This window comes from Varroa destructor, unplaced genomic scaffold (assembly GCF_002443255.2).
Source record: "Varroa destructor unplaced genomic scaffold, Vdes_3.0 BEIS01000002.1, whole genome shotgun sequence".
Classification (NCBI taxonomy): domain Eukaryota; kingdom Metazoa; phylum Arthropoda; class Arachnida; order Mesostigmata; family Varroidae; genus Varroa; species Varroa destructor.
In genome coordinates this window covers 6,750,658-6,768,668 of record NW_019211455.1, presented here as the reverse complement: position 1 = coordinate 6,768,668, position 18,011 = coordinate 6,750,658, and the positions used below count along the sequence as shown (strand labels likewise).

Sequence of the window (18,011 nt, the reverse complement as noted above, 5' to 3'; positions counted from 1 at the left end):
TATAATTACAGTGATCTTTCAGCTGCAGTATTATTCAATGATATATTACTCAGATATTTGATCACATTTTGCACATAGTACACAGTTCAGGTGGATCGAAAAAAAAAAATTAGATGCATTACATGATCAGCAATTTATTCTACATGAAAGAAGAGGCGAATATACCTACAACGATTTGTAGTTGTTCTAACTTTTAGTATATGAAACGTATCCTCAAGGATATCTATTTTCTGAAAACGTATGCCTTTAAATAGACCCGTCAGTCTGATATGTGATTACATCACCACTGAGTCACTTCTAAGAGAATCTAAAATTACGCGCAGCAGTATTTCGAACTCAGCAATTCTAGCCACTTATTCACTTCATGAACAGCAACGAACTATCAAACTTTTTCTGTATCTTCGCCCCTTGCCCTGTCATTCGCCTCCGGTCGTTCCAGATGTATGACCTCTGTGCCTAGTTTCATGGGCAAGCAAGACAGCGAAATCGATGGCAATAACGGGTCAGTCGATTCTAACATCTTTGCAGGTGATCATATTCAATGTGTAGCAGCAGAAGGTTCCAGCCGAATTTCTCTTCCCTTTAGCCTCTACTGGCTTTAGGTCAAACATCGTCAATATGATAGGCGATCAAAACGATTCCGTTGTGAGGAACGACTCGTTCGAACGCTGACTGGCTATCGTTTGTGTGAAGTAGCTAGATCCGTAATTTTATGTGTGTGTCCATTGACCATTGCTTTCCTGTCTAACAAACTTCTGTTATTTTCTCTATGTCGATCATATTACTGTATACTTCGAGTCTCGGTTGTATATATAATGGTGACATTAGTAAACAAACCACGAGTCTGCTCATTCATGCGACTAAGTCAATTTTAGAAACTTGATAATTGAAGATGACCGCAAGGATATCTTCGCTGTCAACAGAGCGACGAATGCTGGACGAAACCTAGACAGATGTAGAAAGCAAATAGGCATTAAAGAAAACATCATAATTCTGAGCAGTCGAAGTTCTCTATCGCTCACAAAACTAAAAAAAAACGTAAACGGAATTTGCTTTCACGAAAATTATATAGTTAACTGGTATGATTGAAGCTCACTAAATCCATACATGTATAATAGGTCTGCTGTACATTGAAGCGGACTATGTGTTCTGTTTTGTTGTCAGCGTGTATTCAAAAAATACGAGCTGAAAAGGTGTCTGTATAGCAAGAACATTTCGATGTTCGATAATGTCACTCAGGTGAGCGCCATGCGACTTCTTTATATGATTAAAGTAAGGCATAGCATCAATCAGTGGATTTCTTACCTAATTACGACGCGTCATAATTGCCGAGATATAGTAATGGAGACTCACACTCGGCACATCAGTTGTAGGAAACCTCATCGAAAGTATCTTGAAGGAAGAGGTTCGTGCCCTTAGGACCCATGAACGGTAGCGCTCGTAGAACGAGTAGCCAGTAGTATTTTTGTGGGCTCACCTATTGTTTTGTTCCTAACGGCGATATCGAAGCTAAAACTCGAAACATAGAAGTTCACCAATTGTCCAAGTTTTCTAGTTTTGGCCAGAGCCCTTATACCAGCCCCGGGCACTATCCGTTGATGACAGTGAGTGCTGCATACCTTTATGCAGCACTAGTGTTTCTACCAGATGCTATGATTGTTCCCCAATAGCGTGTACTTACATGCAAATATGTTCTCAAAGATTCAGCCTACTTGGCGTATGAAGGTTTCGATGAATTAGGTAACTCTACGGTGTATTATTCGCTCTAGGTAATAAAAAGCAATTGCGAAGAACCTACAATCTCCTGGCTTACATCCACTGGAAACCGGCTACGTGCTAGTGCTTGTTAATTGTACCTCGCCAAGGTAAAACGTTTGCCTGTGGCCCATATATGAGAATCATACGCTGAACATGGAAACTTCATACATTAATTGCTGTTATGCAGCTACATAAGATTATTACGAGCAGATGACACGTTAATCGATTACGTACATATACAAGTTTTATTTGAATCCATAAAATTCTATAGTTTCCTTTGGTGTAGAGGGTACAACCGAGAAAGGCTTTTTATGACAATGACCGTTTTAGGCCTTGGCCGATTTCTTCGATTTATATCCATAGAGGCCAGAGTTCAAGCTAACGCCACCGAAATTTCCGCGGTAAGCTCCGTAGCCCGGATCCCCATAAATTAGGAACTCACTACCTGCAAATGCAGTGGGTATATTTTTGCTTATTATAGATGCGTTGAAGCCCATTTCTATCCATGCTGAAATCATTGATCATAGCACTTTGTACATCATGTTCACCTTATTAATTATTTCATGGTAGTTATCATTTCGATTGACTCTCTTGGTGATGCTAGAGTGGTAAAATATTGATACCCAATCTACCTGGTACAGGCGTAGGAGCAAAGGGAATATGCTCTACAGGATCATTCCAAACGGCGTCAGGATTCCGGGATACAACCCCATTGCGGTTAACGAATGGGGTTCTATACACGGCAGGAGCTCCTGATGCAGATGCAACTGGTACCTGTAAAATTATTGTGTTTATAAGCAGCTAGGCTTAGGACTTCTTGCTTGTGAATACCAAAAACTTCAATCTTGCCCCAACGACCCAAAGGTTGTTGTTCCTTGCCCTAACCATTATGATAATATAGTATGTTAACTCTAAGCTATACGTCTGGGCTTTTCGGTTCCGGTTATTTTTTTTTTTAATTAAAAGGAAGTGCAGTTACTATATCTAGCAAAATGTATATTTAGAGCTGATAGTGAAAAACCCAGCACATTCTCAAGTGCATGTGGGTTAATTCAGTGTGACATCCTATGACGCTCATACATTATCTCGAAAAGAGAAGTTGGAAAACTCAAAAGAAAATCTAATCTCCGTGCAATAATCGAAAGAACTACTTGCTAGAATTTCACAACTTAAGTGAATAGTTCCTATTAACCAATGCATGATATAATAGAATAGAAAAAAAAAAGCGTGATACTTTTTATGTACAATATTGAGGTAATATTGGCTTGTCGAAAAAGTATCGACGGCTTTTCTAGCTAGATGGCTTTAAAGGGACGAGTTGCGTCAACTCTGTATTAATGTAATTTAAAAGTTGAAGCTCGGCAGTAGTAAATGTGTTGGAACGCCTCTGTTCAAACTAAGGATAGAGCGTCTTGAAGGCGTGTGAAATTTCTACAAAAAAAAAAAAAAAAAAAAAAAATCGTTATATTCTACAATTTTATCACGATAAAACCGCAAATGCTGTCCAGGCCCATAAAAAGAATTGTGCTGTTTACGGTCAAGATACGTTATCGGAAGAAACGGTCCAAAGATGGTTCTAGTACTTTCATTCTGGAAAAATGCTCCTTATAGTATTGGCCAATTACGGAATAAAACTTATTACGAACGTTGAGCAAGACCACACGTAACTAGCCATTGTATTGCTAAAAAAAACTTAACATTTGCCGCTAAACGGTTTCAACATATTAGCTAGCTATAAAAAGCTCGATACTTTACAAAAGAGCTTACGATTCTACAGAAAACGTAACAAAATCAAGCCATTTTTAAAGCGACTGATCACAGGTGACGACAAGTCACATTGCTATTACACACGACAATGAATACAGTATGAGCGAATGGAAAAAGTGCACTCTACAACCTGTGGTAAAGTTCAGACTATCAACAAAGAAACCAATGCATTATGGACTACCACTGTTCGATAAAACGATTGGTTCGAACCTCTTTTACCAACAACTAGCAAAAATATGACTAGTAATAATAATAACAGTAAAGTTATTTGGAAATTTATCTTGTAAGTTAAAAAAAAAAAATATCTTAATGTTAGCTTAAAACGGTCCGTACTTTGTCGACATGCAAACTTTTATAACAGGTCCCAAAATTATTAAGTTCCATTAGGTTCGACTTGAAGTCTCATTCGCTTTTCGTTGAAAGTGTAAAGCGTACCTATACGGTTAGGTCGTAGCTAATGGATGAATTTTGATTCTCCACTCTCGGATTTGTCTGATCACTGTAGAAAAGCTGACTGGCGAATATCTTACTTGTGCGTGCACGAAGGCTTGGTTGCTGTACGAAGGTGTCTGGATAGAATAATGCACGGGGCTTTGATAGGTAGAGGTGTACGTGCCGATGTGTGCGGCACGTGCACACACAATCACTATGCTAAACGTCGCTAGCACCTTCATCGCACTCTGAAAACAACGCACTGGTTCACAGGTATCTGTAAATAAGTCGGTCCTGAAAGGTCAGCTAACAAGCATTTAGTTAATGGCATTAATTAGAATTTTAAGTTAACACGGGAGCTGGCTTAATAGGATACAGGATTTCGGTGTCAATTTAGCACCTAATTACCTATTCAAGCCATACGTTAATTTGATCAATTAGACCAAAATGGTTTTTGGAAGCTCCAGACCTTCGTAGTAGGTGTCAGTACGATAATATGTGGTTATAATTGGTGGCTATCTGCCTCAAGCGCCATATAACCGATCTATATAGTTACATATGTAAGAGTGAACTGTACGCCATAAAAACTTGGGACCATAAAGGACAATAATTACACGTATCATTAGGACGTTAATGTCCTTTATTTAGCACGTACGTTATTGAAAGTAGTGTTGAGTTAGAAAGAACCCAATTTTGTCATTAGCTCAGTTCTGCGTGGCCCACTGACCATACTCAAGGTAACTGATACACTAGTAAGTCTGATAATAATCGCTGTTTTGACAAAAAAAATCTTCTACTTTCGGACCATTGCCCCACAGGTAGCGTTTGCCTGTATTACTGGCCTGCTTACATTGATAAACCCTGCAATACGCTATGAACGAAGCTGAGACCTTTATTGCTAGGCATTTTTTGTTATGTTGTTATGGGCAGCCAGTAGTTAAGCATGTCGTTAATATGCGCTCTCCCGGTGCTGGTAATAACGACTTTTAAGCAAAACTCGATCGTTCTGTAAGTAAGTTTTTCTTTTCTGTCACTGGTATAATTTACTCAAAATTATTTCTCGCATAAAAAATATCGTGGAAATCTTAAATTGCGTAATTTAAAGTAGCAACTTATTGATAAGAATTTAGTCTGGCATCGTTTTGAGAAAAGCTTTTGATAGAATTAGAACTAGATATCTATATTAGATGTCTGTTTATAGAAAGGGTTATGTGTGCAAAATATCATACGGTGCTTGCCGCTGCTAGAAAAATAGATTGTTAGTTAATATTATGCTTTTTTTATGGGTTACTGTAACTAACTGCGTATTTTTTTCGTATCTATTCTGTATCCTAGAAAGCGGGAATAGGTACCACACAGCGTTCTTCAGAGCACAAGCTGACCGATATATATCATCACCAACATCATTATCGTCGTAATAGGTCCACCGAATGGCAGTTCTAAGTCGTGAAGTGGAAAGAGCCGTAGCGACGTATTCAAATCATATTATCATAGTCAGCACAACGATCGCGCCATTGGTAACTGCACGGGATTGCACTGCGCTAAAAATCGGCACCAGTGCCAGGTACTAAAAAGCCAATGAGAAAATGGGCTGGCCGTACGCCCGCCCGCGTCCCCTTCTTCAGACAACTTGCTCAATGTCAACTGATCACACAAAAAACCGTGAACTAACAAAAAAAAAAAAACCGAGGAAGAAATTGACTCAGTTATTTCTATCTATATTTTTCTGTTCGACCGTTTCTTAACTAACAGTCAGTGGAGTGATAGGCATCTGACGATTTATCCGAAAGTCTACTATTACTATGTTTTCGAGGAAATATACTGAGATGATGAGAGGTTTACATCCGACAGCTCTACAAGCGAGCCCATTGACTCGGCTTGGATCGACAGGACACTGAACGACAGCGACAAAATTGACTATAAGCTAGAATAACATAGAGCAAACATTTATTTTGAACGGGGTTTATTGTGCTGTATTTGGTCGTCTGCTAGTTAATATATGTAGGATGCTATTTTTCAGCCATACGTCAACGCTCGAATTTACGTAATGAACTTGTTCCAGTATCTAACTTCGTATATAATGATGTAATATTACCTTGTGATCCTATAGCTTACCGTAACGGTAACCTTAATGTTGTGGACGGCAAATAGGCCCATGGTCGCATTACGGTGTGAATAACTATTCCACAAATTACAAGCTAATCAAGTTAATTAGTGAAATAAACCCTAAGCGCCATCGATATATATACGTATATATATATATATATATATATATACGGGTATATATATATATATCTCTAGATAGTTGCTCGTTGAAGACGGTAGGCGGGCAACTGGTCATACTTCAAGCAACTAATTGTCGACGCTGGTCGAGACAAAGATCGATGATTCTTTCTGCGTTCATGCCTTGTCAGCTAGTAGAAGTAGCAGAAGTGTATGCGTATGAAAACATTTACACAAAGCTGAAGCATATAGTAGATAAAGCGATAGTCGCATCCATTAATTTAACGCTAGCTCGAGGAAGGCCTTTTAGGCAAAGGCAGTACCGGTAGTCCTTTCCGCTCAAGGCAAATGCCGCTGATGTAAAACGCTTTTTGTTTGCGGATCTGAACCGAAATGCTATGCGATCAGCTGGATAACTGGTACGTGACACAACTCCCGTGTGGCACGTGCCTGTTTTGAGTACTCCCGATGTAAACGCTGTTTTGCTTACACACTATTCGATCGATAGGCACTGACAGGCGCTGTTTGAACGTCCGAGAGCTACCAAGTAGAGCTTTGCTGGAGCATTTTTGTGCAGCGGCAATTCAAAACTGGTAATAAGAAAGGTCTACACTAACAAAAAGTGCCGACAGTTTTTTAAAGCTCGCCACTTTTGGCAGGTAAGTAAGACTGTACACATTCGACTCATATGATACCATTGTTGAAAAAGCCATTTACTTCGTATATTGTTACCACATCCCGATTTCAGTAAGGAAAAAACAAATGTTAAGACAACTAGCTTTAAAAACACGCACTCAAACCGTGCTGTGTGTTACGTTTGTAGGAGGTAAAGTTTCTCTTGCGAAAAACCTGCTAACTTATGAATAACTAGATTGACCAAATTTAGTTCCAAGTATACTCACATAACCCCTGCTCAGAATGGCAGAAACGCTTCCAAAAGGAACTGAATCAACTATTTGCGCCATATAAAATTATTCCCTAGGACCCCACATTGCCGTTGCAGTCGGAGGTTTAGCTCAACAACAATCTCTGACAAGAGCAAGCCTTCAGAATCAGCGTCTACGGAATACTATTTCGAACGCAGATCCGCCGAAAGGGTGTTACATGAACGTACGTAACAATAATCTGTGTGAAGATATCCTCGGACGCTCATTTTAACAGAGCGACGTGAAGTGGGTCAATTGATTGCACTAAATTCACGATGCCCAAACTATTTTCTCGTACCTGTAAATAATCCACAGGGTAAACAGTCTGAATCTCCGTTACTAATAAAATAGGGAACGTTAATTCAGACAGATAAAACGTTCCTGCTTCGTTTTGACCGATCATTCAGGCATGAAACTGGCTGTGGTCTCGAGGCACAATATCCGCAATACGCGATTGTCTGTCTAGTGATTCAAATACTGTTTTCGACGACACAATCAATCTACGATTGTGTCTTTAACAGGCAATTGCAAACGAAGCACACGAAAAGAACAAGCACATTTCAATTGAACTGCACCCTAGACTTTTGTACTCTGCTAGTACACACGTCAATTTTTCACGGTTGAACTAATCGACCGCTTTCGAAAAACGGCTAAGTATAGCATTTAGCAAGCAATGAGCAGAACTATCAACACAACGATTCGAGTCGCTGATATTCGGCCGGTAAGTGCGACAACGCGGACATCAATTCAACGCAGCACAAGTAAGTTCATTATTGTTAATATGAGTTGGCACAGAGATTTACTAAGGCGTAATAACAAGTTACATACCATGAACGACAGGGACAGCGTCCAAAATGTTCTAACCGATCGGTGGCCACCTGCCCCCGTGTGTTCGGGGCCGACCCCCTCCGGTGGTAAGGGTCGCCCCGCCGTACTTTTTTCTATCTCTGGAACGTCTCGTGCTGGCGCCGCTGTGATTTGGTGAGACACTGGAATGATGGTTGAACAAGGCCCGACTGCGGACACCTTCGATAAATACCTATGCACACAATTGCGTACACCTATACAGCTGTACCTGGTTGGTTGTCGGGATTTCTGTATGCCACCGCTAGCAGTCGTGAGTAACATTTAAATTCTATCTGTTGCTTTATCACGCTTGCTGCGGACACAGTTTGTATAATTGACGCTCAGAAAACCTCTTACCTGTCGTTATGTATGGCTATTTTCCTCCTAGTCGAATTAGAAGGAAATGGACCTGGGGCAGTGGCGAATAAAGCACGGTGTTGCTCACCTTCGCTATCGTGACATAAATGGCAAAACATCTAAGAATGAACAATGGATGACTCAATAGAAGACATCTACATTTGCCCTAAGCAATACTTAACAGAAAAATGAGACTTTATATCAATTGAACAATAGCAAAAAAATAGAGTAGCCATAGAAGATGAAACGAGTTGAATGAAGTAAATATCTACAAGGTTCGTCTATTGAAATGGTAGGAAGATCGACATGGCCTCTAAAACATATTCAACACATATATCTAGGCATAAATGTACAAAATCTCAGTTTGCCAGCTGCTATGATCCAAAAGCGGATAACAAGGGCGTATCGTGTAAGCGGCAATTGTATATATGAATTGAAAGATGTAAATCTGAAAGAAAGACAAATCTGAGGGTTTGAAAAGATCTTACAGCAAACATAAACATTGCGAACGTTATATAAAAAAACACTATAACCATTGTCATTTTTCATAAGCCAGAATAGTTGACCTATTAAATAGAAGTTTATAGTAACTTTGTTTCCTCAAAAACATTCATTTGTATAAGTTTTTTTTTGTCGACCTCACACGTTGTATGTAGACGTATAGAAGATATTGGACCATTCCTCCTTAAATTACTTATTCGTAGTTTATAAGCCCAGAGCGAACGGGCTTCTTTATGTAATGTCTTTGTTGCTCTCTAGTCGCGGATAGGCCCAACCGTTTAACCAGCCACGAAGAAAATCTTAACTCCAGCGTAATGAATTTATTAAAAAAAAATGGAAATACTTCAAGCGTCCTCAGTTTGGTTTGAAACTAAGCGGTACCTAAAAAAAAAAAAGTCCGTCCCAAGGTTCTCTCCGGGATCCATTTGCCCCCGTTGTATAGCCTTTCCATTACTTCAGGTATATAATAGCACATATTGTTAAATTTATTCAGTTGTGGCGTGGGGTTTAACAAGCGAGAAAAGGGGGCAATGAATAAGAACGATGTATACAAGTGCTATTATTAATTGTTAATATGTAATAACTAAACGAGGCTATTAACAGAGAAATACTTATTTGATTTGCTGTTTATGATATTATATACAAATAGCTATTATATCCAACTATACCGGTAGGTCCTGCGTTACTATATGACACTACGTTATATAAAAAATGCATACAATATAACTATAATACGTAAGAAACTGAACGTCTCCTTGAACCCACTGAATTTCTCAGCGTCCAATCACAAACTGATTATTGGATTGGATAAAAGCCAACCGTTGTTGTTATTAGGGTTTGACTACGGCTACTAGTACCGTACGCCACACCCAGAAAATAGTCGGCAAATATCTGAAGGCGAAAATTATAGTTGATAATTTATGAACATGGATTCACTGTCCAGGTTGTGCTAACCAGCTTTCGGGTTTGACTGTATTTGAGTTTATCTAACCACGTTACTTGGCATCGAAGTGGGCATTTTTGCCTAAGAAAAGGCTGTAAACCCTAGTCAACGTTCGCTTTATCATAATATGAGCAAAAAACAAAACTGAACCTTATAGAGATCAAATTGCGTATTTTAAAATAGCATATCCCTACAAATAATGCAAAAATGCCATAAGTAATAATAGCACATGAAGCCTGACGTTTTCAAACTTCGATGTAAACCATCAATCTAATGTATCAATGTATCCGTACCTGAACTGAAGTCACACAGGTTTGGAGCGCAGTAGTAACGTATTTGTCTATGAATCGTAGGAACGTATGAGGATGTATTAGATAAAGGATCAAGCGTAAGCACGCTTCGTTTCGTGGTGGGGGGCCAGGCGCAAGGCTTAACATCGGTATCAGATGTGGAACTTACCTTTTAGATTTCAACTTTATAATATTAGTGATGTCTAGAATGTACATGAAGCACGAAGCTTAGCAAAGCATTAAAAATGAAATTCATTTTAATGGAGAAGTTGTACGATCTCATACCCACATACACACATATCTTCCACACCCAATCCATTAGAATGCTAGAGGTTAACTTACGTGAAGGCGTTTCAGATTCGTTTGAACAGATTCTAAACGACTAAATTAAACGACTAATTCTAAATTGAAGACAAGTTTGTTGCAATTTAATCGATAAACTTCAACTCTCCACATGGGTTTTTGGTTATCAAAGCCTTCTGATTGACGCGTTTTTACCCTGTATATTGCAACTAACAAGAAGGTTCATTAAATATTCCGATACATCTTCTAGGTTAACGAAAGTTTCAACTCCGTTTCTTTTACAAGGACTCATCTAGCAGATTGCAAATATAATATGGGGATACAGTATCATATTTGGACTTTATCTTCGCCAATTACAACGCTACTTCGACAACACATCTAAACTCATCATTTTCTAATGTCATGATACGCGCAGCTCTTCAGTGTTACTCTTTCTTTTGCTTCATTCTTGCCATAGATTAGGTCCCGTTTGCTGCTTGCTTGCTTCCTTATCGATGACTGCCTATTCTAACATCTTTTTAAGGTCAAACGACGTGTGCGCTTATTTTGCTTCACAATAAACCCTGACACTCTCGACCAGCACAGAGATTTTTTATTTAATAAGCCGAGGTAGTTTCCAGGCCTTTTCTGAAGTGAACTCTGTTTTAGCAACAGCCTGACGCATGCGTCAGATGCACTCCAGGAAATTATTCATCAACAAATTGGACCGTTACGCGCTGCGAGCGGTCGCGACAAGTAGGACCCAGGTAAACAACTAGAATGGAGCTTTTGATTAATTTTGCACAGACGAAACCAAACAGTCATAACTCGTCTAAATGGCAAAGCGGAACGATGAGTCATAGGAAAACAGAAAGTTTTAAAAGATTCAAATAGCCACTCGTGATGTTGATTTCTTGATGCTTTAGCAGATAAAGGCTTGCACCGAAGCTTCGAAAAACAAAGTTGGCCTCCCATTATGGTACATGTGGATACGATAAGCTGCTTCTGTATATGGAATTGTTTTTCAAAATAAAGCTATTTGATAAGAAGTGATATTAGTTAAGCCCAGATATATACGTCAAATGCGCATGATGTTCCCTTTTCCCCTTTATGTTATAGCATTTCTGTCTACTTGAGGATGATGCTTAGGTATGCTAGAAGCGGCTGAACATCTAAAATCTAATGGTTGTCGTCATGCCTTTCATACATAGTTTACTTTTGCTTGATCCTTCAGTATTAAACTCAGGAACAACAGATACATGACAAAAAAACACTCGACTTGAGGTACGTGTGCATAGACTAAAGTATTACAGTATACAAAGGTACCACAGGGTGCAACTCAATCCTGCATGGCCTTCCGTCATTGGATAGACACGTAGAGAAATTCATTTGTGTGTACCGAAGTGTGTGTATTCGTTAGAGTGTGCATGTATGTTAGTCTACAATAATGACACAATCGTACACGAAGTAAAAGACCGACGACGGCATCGTGTTCATGCTGCTCTCTGAGCATTTTTCCTATCGGCTAATTACAAATTCCTCTTCGGACAACTGCGTTGTAAGATGCATGTCTAACAATATTGACTGCAGCTCATCTGACGGCCATACGAATTAAGTTACTGTTGGAGTTATTGTTGTATTGGTTAGAAATTGACGCATGGAGGAGGTAATGTTTAGGTGAGACCGTTGCCTCAGCCTTTTAGCGAACAAGGTATGGTCAACACCTAGGTGCCGATAGTAGAGGTGCAGGTGAAGATGAAGAACAGAAATACACAGCAGCGTGGATGTTTGCAATGTCGTACGGCCACTCATCCAAATGAAGCAATAACTAAGCACTGTCGCTGTAGAGGACACCGTTTTCTCCTTGTTTTTCGGCCTCGTTGGCCACTGTTGCCTGGCGGAGACTTTGAGGCGACGTACGGCTCGCAACGAGCTACATTTCCACTGTTGTTACTGCTACCGCTATAGAGTCGTGAGTGAAACTCTAAGTAGGAACTCTGTGAGAGGCTCAAAAACGCCGCCGACGGGATAGCCCTTCGAGGAAGTGACCGTAGAGGTGGTAGTAGCGAAGACAGCAGCGGCTGATCATGCTCAACGGCGCCACCGCTCAAGAAGCGAGTACACGCCGGCGCCCGTACCGGCGCTTTGCTGTTTGCCATACCCTAGCGGGGCAGAAACAGCTAGAGCAAACGCGGACAGTAGCAGCGTCAGTAGCAAACAACAGTATGAAGCACGAGCACTAGTGATCGAAAGCTTTTTGTCGTCCCGAAACTGCCGGCGAGTCTCTGCGAGAGCCGGCCGCAGAAACAAACATGCGGACACACGCACATCTTGAACGACAGACAAATGAAGGAAGTCAGTTAGTGTTGCTAATAGAACCGATAAGACCAAGACTCTTTGCGGGCTGTGTACTAAAACGAAGCTAAGCGACACGTAACTATTTACCGCCCTCGTGCGTGCATAAACTACACTATGCCAACAACATGTGATGACGCTAACGGACTCGACAAGTACGAAAAAATGGGATTTGAAATAATTATGCTGAGGATTCCCTTCTTCATATGACCGTAACTACGTGTTCTTGTTATTCGTTCGGCTAAATCGTCCCAACTGATCCAAAGGAAGGGATCCAACGTTTGCGCTAATAGAATCATAGACAAACTTTTAGCTTGCCGTTTTACTCGTCGATCGATCGATGATAGCTCAGTGACACGAAACAATAAAGAACGCTTGTGTTGCAGCCATTTGTTATCGCGGAGTCAATGTCACATTATGAATACTATTACCATCATTGATTAAAGCAATGTATTTCTCTTCCGAATCCGGTAAGAATCAACATGTATAGTTACGGATTTGTAGCAGATTTCAACACGCATGTTTAAACCACGATGTATTTATTGTGCATGTTTATTCCAAATCAGTTTTTCCCATTAACGAATATTAAGTAGGGATCTACTGCATATTTACAATAGCTATCACTGGTTAAACGGTTCACGGCTGTATCAAGATAACTAAACTTGATTCAAATGAGATTTACAAATGTCCAAGCGCCGCTAACTACGCCTCAGCTATTTCCGCTTATAAATCTCGTCCCGTTATCAGCACTGCTGCTAAGGTCTCATCAACTAGGGCTGACTATTATCAGAGATTAGGCTCTGTCCAGTACTGTGATAGACTGAAATGAATAATACATCAATGTAACCTGCTTTGATGACGGCTTGCTTGACTTGACTGATTGCATAGTACGAGGTAGGGTTTAGTTAGAATTTTATTTTATGAAATGCAAAATCGCGTACCAGTAGTATTCGTCTGAGCGGTTGACGCTCGTCCAGGCCCCAAACAGCTAGGCTATCGAAAAGTCGATAAATGAAGTTTGAAAAATGCAATATGTTCTTCGCAACTTATAGATGGTATTTCTGACCGCAAACAAATTACTTCAATGTTCTAATGAGGGCAGGGAAAATTGGGCGTTTACTCTGGTTAGCCAGCCAGTGCGGACCTTATACTTCATAGACTTATACTTTTCGTAAAAAATGGCGCCCTTGTGTCGTAGCCACCCTGCAAAAACTTTAATCGTTAAGGACGCATTCTTGTTTTTCTTTTTTGCTATTCTCTCCCTGAAATCTCAGAACAAAGCTGACCCTGTCCTTTGAAACCAACAAAAGAAATCTCCCTAGCATGTTGCTGAATTCGTAATAAGGCGGCCTTATATCTCAGGTAAACAGACTTCGCTTCCATTGAGCCTGCACCTAAAACGAGTCCCCTTAGGCCAAATCTGTCGTAAAGTACCATAGAGCTTTATGGAAAAGCGAATTAGCCCATTATTATTTTTAGCTAGAAATTTCCTTTAGCTAAGCAGCGGGATACGAACGAAACTATAGTTTTATTGAGATATAACACTTTACAAGCTCCGCCATATATTATATCGAGGTTAAAATAACACATTTTTTCAGCGAAAACTAAATAAGATAAATATATATATGTAAAAATATGAACCTAAAGGAAAGAATTTAACAAATTTCAAATCTGTGGCTGTCTACGTGCAGCATTGCGTCAGACTGTTGATCTGAAGGAAGGGCAAAACGTATTTACAACTAGTCTCAGGCTTAAATGATTTCAAGTGAGTGCACGTTTCGAAGCTGAACACGCTACTATTGCTTCATCATGGTTGACTAACTGACACTGCCATTTCGATTCTTCAGCTAGCGATCATTGATTCTGGAAGCGTTCAGTCGCATAGAATATCGCTCAGAAGTTAACGAAAGTGCGTCGAAGGGCTCCTTCGGCGAGCTAAAATCTACAGGACATCGCATTCTCAAAGCTCTGCTAGCGTTGAAAATTGGCTCCGAGGCGTTTCAATGAATGTCCGAATGTGTCGTCTAAGGCATGAGAATATACTTCAGTTGTCGCATATCACATTCAGCTCCGAAGAAAACAGAAGTGTTTTCATTTGAAAAACAATTCTTCATTTTAATTTTATCATTTGTAACTAATTTTAGTACATATAGCCATAAAAAAGCTGCTGCTATTTTTAACAGTCGATCTCTGTGGCGCCATGTCGACGGATGACATGTCGAGACCTGCAGTGTGTAGCTTCAATTTCATGGCGCCCCCATAAGACCCCCGCATCGTCAGTGTAAACCTTAGAGAGGCATATAGATATATATATGACAGCCGCTTGTGAACGCGTTTTTTGTCGTTCAGTCGGACCCTTCGGTACGCCTTGCAACGCGTAACTCCTTCTGACAGGAAAAACACACATTACAGGCTTGCATTGGTTGGCTAGATTGGTTTCTCTGTAGAGTTGATGATGACAAAGATTCGGTGGGTCGATAATATAAACGCGTATGCCAACTGTACGTAGACCTGAAAAAGACTTAGAGGACGCAAAGTTTTTCATTGTCGAATACTTGTGTTTTTGTTTGGCATACGTATTCGATGTGTTAGTTTTTCGGTGGCGAGACGCCTACAGAATATGCCAAAATTTTCGTTCGTGCGCTTCAAAAGCGATGATTGTATACGTACTGCAAATTCAAAGGTAAAAAACATAAATAATGTGTCAAAAATTGCAGACCTGCATCTTCTATAAGCCCATTTCGAAGCAAGAGCTTACTACTCGGCCAGAGTATACAGATCTATTCGCAAGGCTCAATTTTCCATAAACATGTATCACTTACTAATTATTATCTGATCTCAACGACGACGACTGTCTGAAGGCCATTTTAGGCTAGCTCTGAACACAGAATTGCTAAGAACCATCGTTACTACAACAAGCACAGAGCATCGCTATAAACCATTGCCATGGGCCTACCAGGCTAAAGAATAGATTTTTTTTTCTTTCATCATTTACAACGCTTACTCGCGCAGTCTTTTCATTTGGGATAATAATAAACACTAGCTTTGTCATTGTGTGGGTTACTTTTTAACTCTCAAAGCCAATTAGAGACCGTTATATATTTGGGTTTTAGCAATTCGGCCTGATCGTTTGAGGGACATCCGAGGGTGTGCAGATGTGCCGTGCCCTGCAAATGGCTACATTTTTTTGTATATGACATCAGATAATTATAACCTGTGTGAATAAATGAGGTTATTTAAAATAGTATTAATTTTCTCAACAACGCTTGGCTAATACGAATATATCGATGGTTATTTCAGCTAAAAATGATTTCGAGTCGGTAGAGCCACACGTATTAAACCAGCCTAGCAAACTACTGCATTTTGGCATTTATGTTTTGGTATATACAAATCGATCTACGGATCAAACCTGCCGGTTCGTTTCGAGTCGCGTACACTCGCATCCTATTACGTCCTAACTTCCATGATAAAAACAACAAGAATTGCTATGATTTTCTTTCCTACGCAGTTAATATTCTTCATTTCGGGTACACTGGTTATTTTTCTAATGTGACGTTCGTGTTTATATTTTTCCTCAAACTTGTCCTTACCATTTTTGTATTCAAACCCTTTAAATACTTTATTTAAAATAATGTATCTCACTTAATTTTTTACGATGAAACGATAATTTCTCGATCGATTTTTCTGTTTCGTATTTTCCCACGTATACCGAAAACAAGAATCATTTTTACTTGTTTCACTCTAAATTAAAATACACTTATTTGGATTCAGGTGTAGGAGGATGGCTGTATTAGGCGTTTTTACGCGGTAAGGGATTAAGCCTGTGGTGGAATAAGCTTTGTTTACATAGTGATCAGGACTATAATACAAAAACAAAAAAAGAATCGCTTTTGGATTATCTCTGCAATTACGTTTATCAGCGACTCTGTATTCTGCTAAATTGATACAAACAATTCGTTAGCTTTTACTTGAGATAAAATAAATGTCAACGAAAATCAATAACAAAGTTAACAAAATTTGAATAAAATCGTGGATTTTTTTTGCTCGTTGCAGGTTTTATTCTCGTAATTTTGTTAAACCGTTCGTTTTCCATTACTCATGAATTTACCCGTGGTAAATTGCGACGAAAGCTATTGGTTTTTGATACCTTGACCCACAGTTGGCCGAATCCGTGTGACTGTCTAATTAATTCTAGATATCATAGATAGATACAGAAAGCCAACAAAGCAGACCCCTTTCAAGCTATTCTTAGAATCTGATGTTTTTAAGTGATTAAACATGGCTTGCAAAAAAGATCTGTGTAACAAACGTTACTTTTAATTACTCTGTATTCACGTGATCCATATATATATAGACTGTTCAAGGGTCATCCCGAACGTCATACAAGTATAGCTTAGTTGAAAGCTAACAGCGATTAGCGAAGGGTTACAATATGGTTGTTCCGCCTACTGCTTAATACGCGAAGCCACAAAAATGCCGTGTCCGTTTAATTGAAATATAACGATAAATAAACACAAACAATCATTTCTACAAAACGTTGCGCCATGCTACCACGTAAACTAGTCCAGGTAAGAGCTAAAGAAACTTAACGATCATAACTTCGTTTTGAAAAAATTGTTGCTATACCAATGGTTGTCTTATTAAAATGCGACCGACCGATTCGAACTGGGGAAGCAATTTTTTTTTTGTGATTATTTTCAAATTAAACTTCATAATGTTTCAGCCAGCGATAAATATTGTAACGTATACATATATATATATATATATATATATACACACATATATGTAATCTGCAAGCTCAGCTCTTTTAGAGTACGCAGTGATGAATATTTTGTTCGCTCAATACTAAAGCGTCACCTTGGAACAATTGTTGCCACTGAAGCTCTTTTTTCAATCAATGCAAACTGAAAGAATGTTTTTTACGTATTTGACGCTCTTTCAATCAGAACAAAATGATTTTGTGCTTTTCCCGTATTAAGCAATTTTAAAAATGCCGGCCAGAGCAACAGACTGTATTCTAATTGTTGCATTGTAAAGGGATCGGATCAACGACGACAAGAACGACAATGTATGCCTAATATAGAACGTAAGTGACAGCGTTTGAATATTTGTCGTTTTTTTTTCCAATTTGGTAAGATTAATTGCTATGATCAGACCCATAACCCAGAAGCATTTAAGGCCATTTTTTTAGCATTTATCAATTCAATTTTTTAGCATCAATCAATCAACGTCTGCGTGTTCTTGATACCTTTAGATGTTCTGGAAGAATTTTCTTAGATAAGCTAACTGTAGATCACGTTTGTACATGTCAGAATCGGCTAACAATGTATT

General features: G+C 39.3%; 2 protein-coding genes across 11 annotated transcripts in view; one reads left to right on the top strand and one right to left on the bottom strand.

Annotated features, from left to right (window-relative positions):
- Positions 1-1,980: 1,980 nt before the first annotated feature.
- LOC111244788 (uncharacterized) lies at positions 1,981-8,282 on the bottom strand. Of its 3 annotated transcripts, none has more exons than XM_086979279.1 (4): positions 7,935-8,282; positions 4,056-4,205; positions 2,391-2,532; positions 1,981-2,203 (listed from the first exon to the last, which is right to left on the bottom strand). In XM_086979279.1, exons 1-4 carry the CDS (start codon positions 8,232-8,234, stop codon positions 2,085-2,087), a joined length of 711 nt encoding a protein of 236 aa, XP_086835405.1. In that variant the 5' UTR covers positions 8,235-8,282; the 3' UTR covers positions 1,981-2,084. The 3 variants fall into 3 exon arrangements, with proteins under 3 accessions (XP_086835405.1, XP_086835406.1, XP_086835407.1); XM_086979280.1 differs by lacking the exon at positions 7,935-8,282 and adding an exon at positions 7,405-7,546; XM_086979281.1 differs by lacking the exon at positions 7,935-8,282 and adding an exon at positions 7,083-7,224.
- Positions 7,730-18,011, top strand: part of LOC111244782 (sushi, von Willebrand factor type A, EGF and pentraxin domain-containing protein 1-like) — a 38,713-nt gene continuing 28,431 nt past the window's right edge. For 6 of the 8 annotated variants that reach the window (XR_015320394.1, XM_086979251.1, XM_086979250.1 and 3 more), the window contains exon 1: positions 7,730-7,867. Coding sequence is in view for 7 of the 8 variants with exons in the window: in XM_086979251.1 (XP_086835377.1) it covers positions 7,780-7,867 (88 nt within the window). In the remaining variant the exon portion in view is untranslated. Of the gene's footprint in view, positions 7,868-10,310; positions 13,151-17,681; positions 17,767-18,011 lie in introns of those variants that run through there. The other 2 variants (XM_086979252.1, XM_086979253.1) reach the window with 2 other exon arrangements.

Coding starts and splice junctions, on each gene's coding strand:
- LOC111244788 (XM_086979279.1), bottom strand. CDS start 8,234: ATGTTACTCACGACTGCTAGCGGTGGCATACAGAAATCCCGACAACCA. Junction 4,206..7,934: donor CGCTGTCCCTGTCGTTCATG/GTATGTAACTTG, acceptor CGTTGTTTTCAG/AGTGCGATGAAGGTGCTAGC. Junction 2,204..2,390: donor TGCTCCTACGCCTGTACCAG/GTAGATTGGGTA, acceptor CTGCATTTGCAG/GTAGTGAGTTCCTAATTTAT.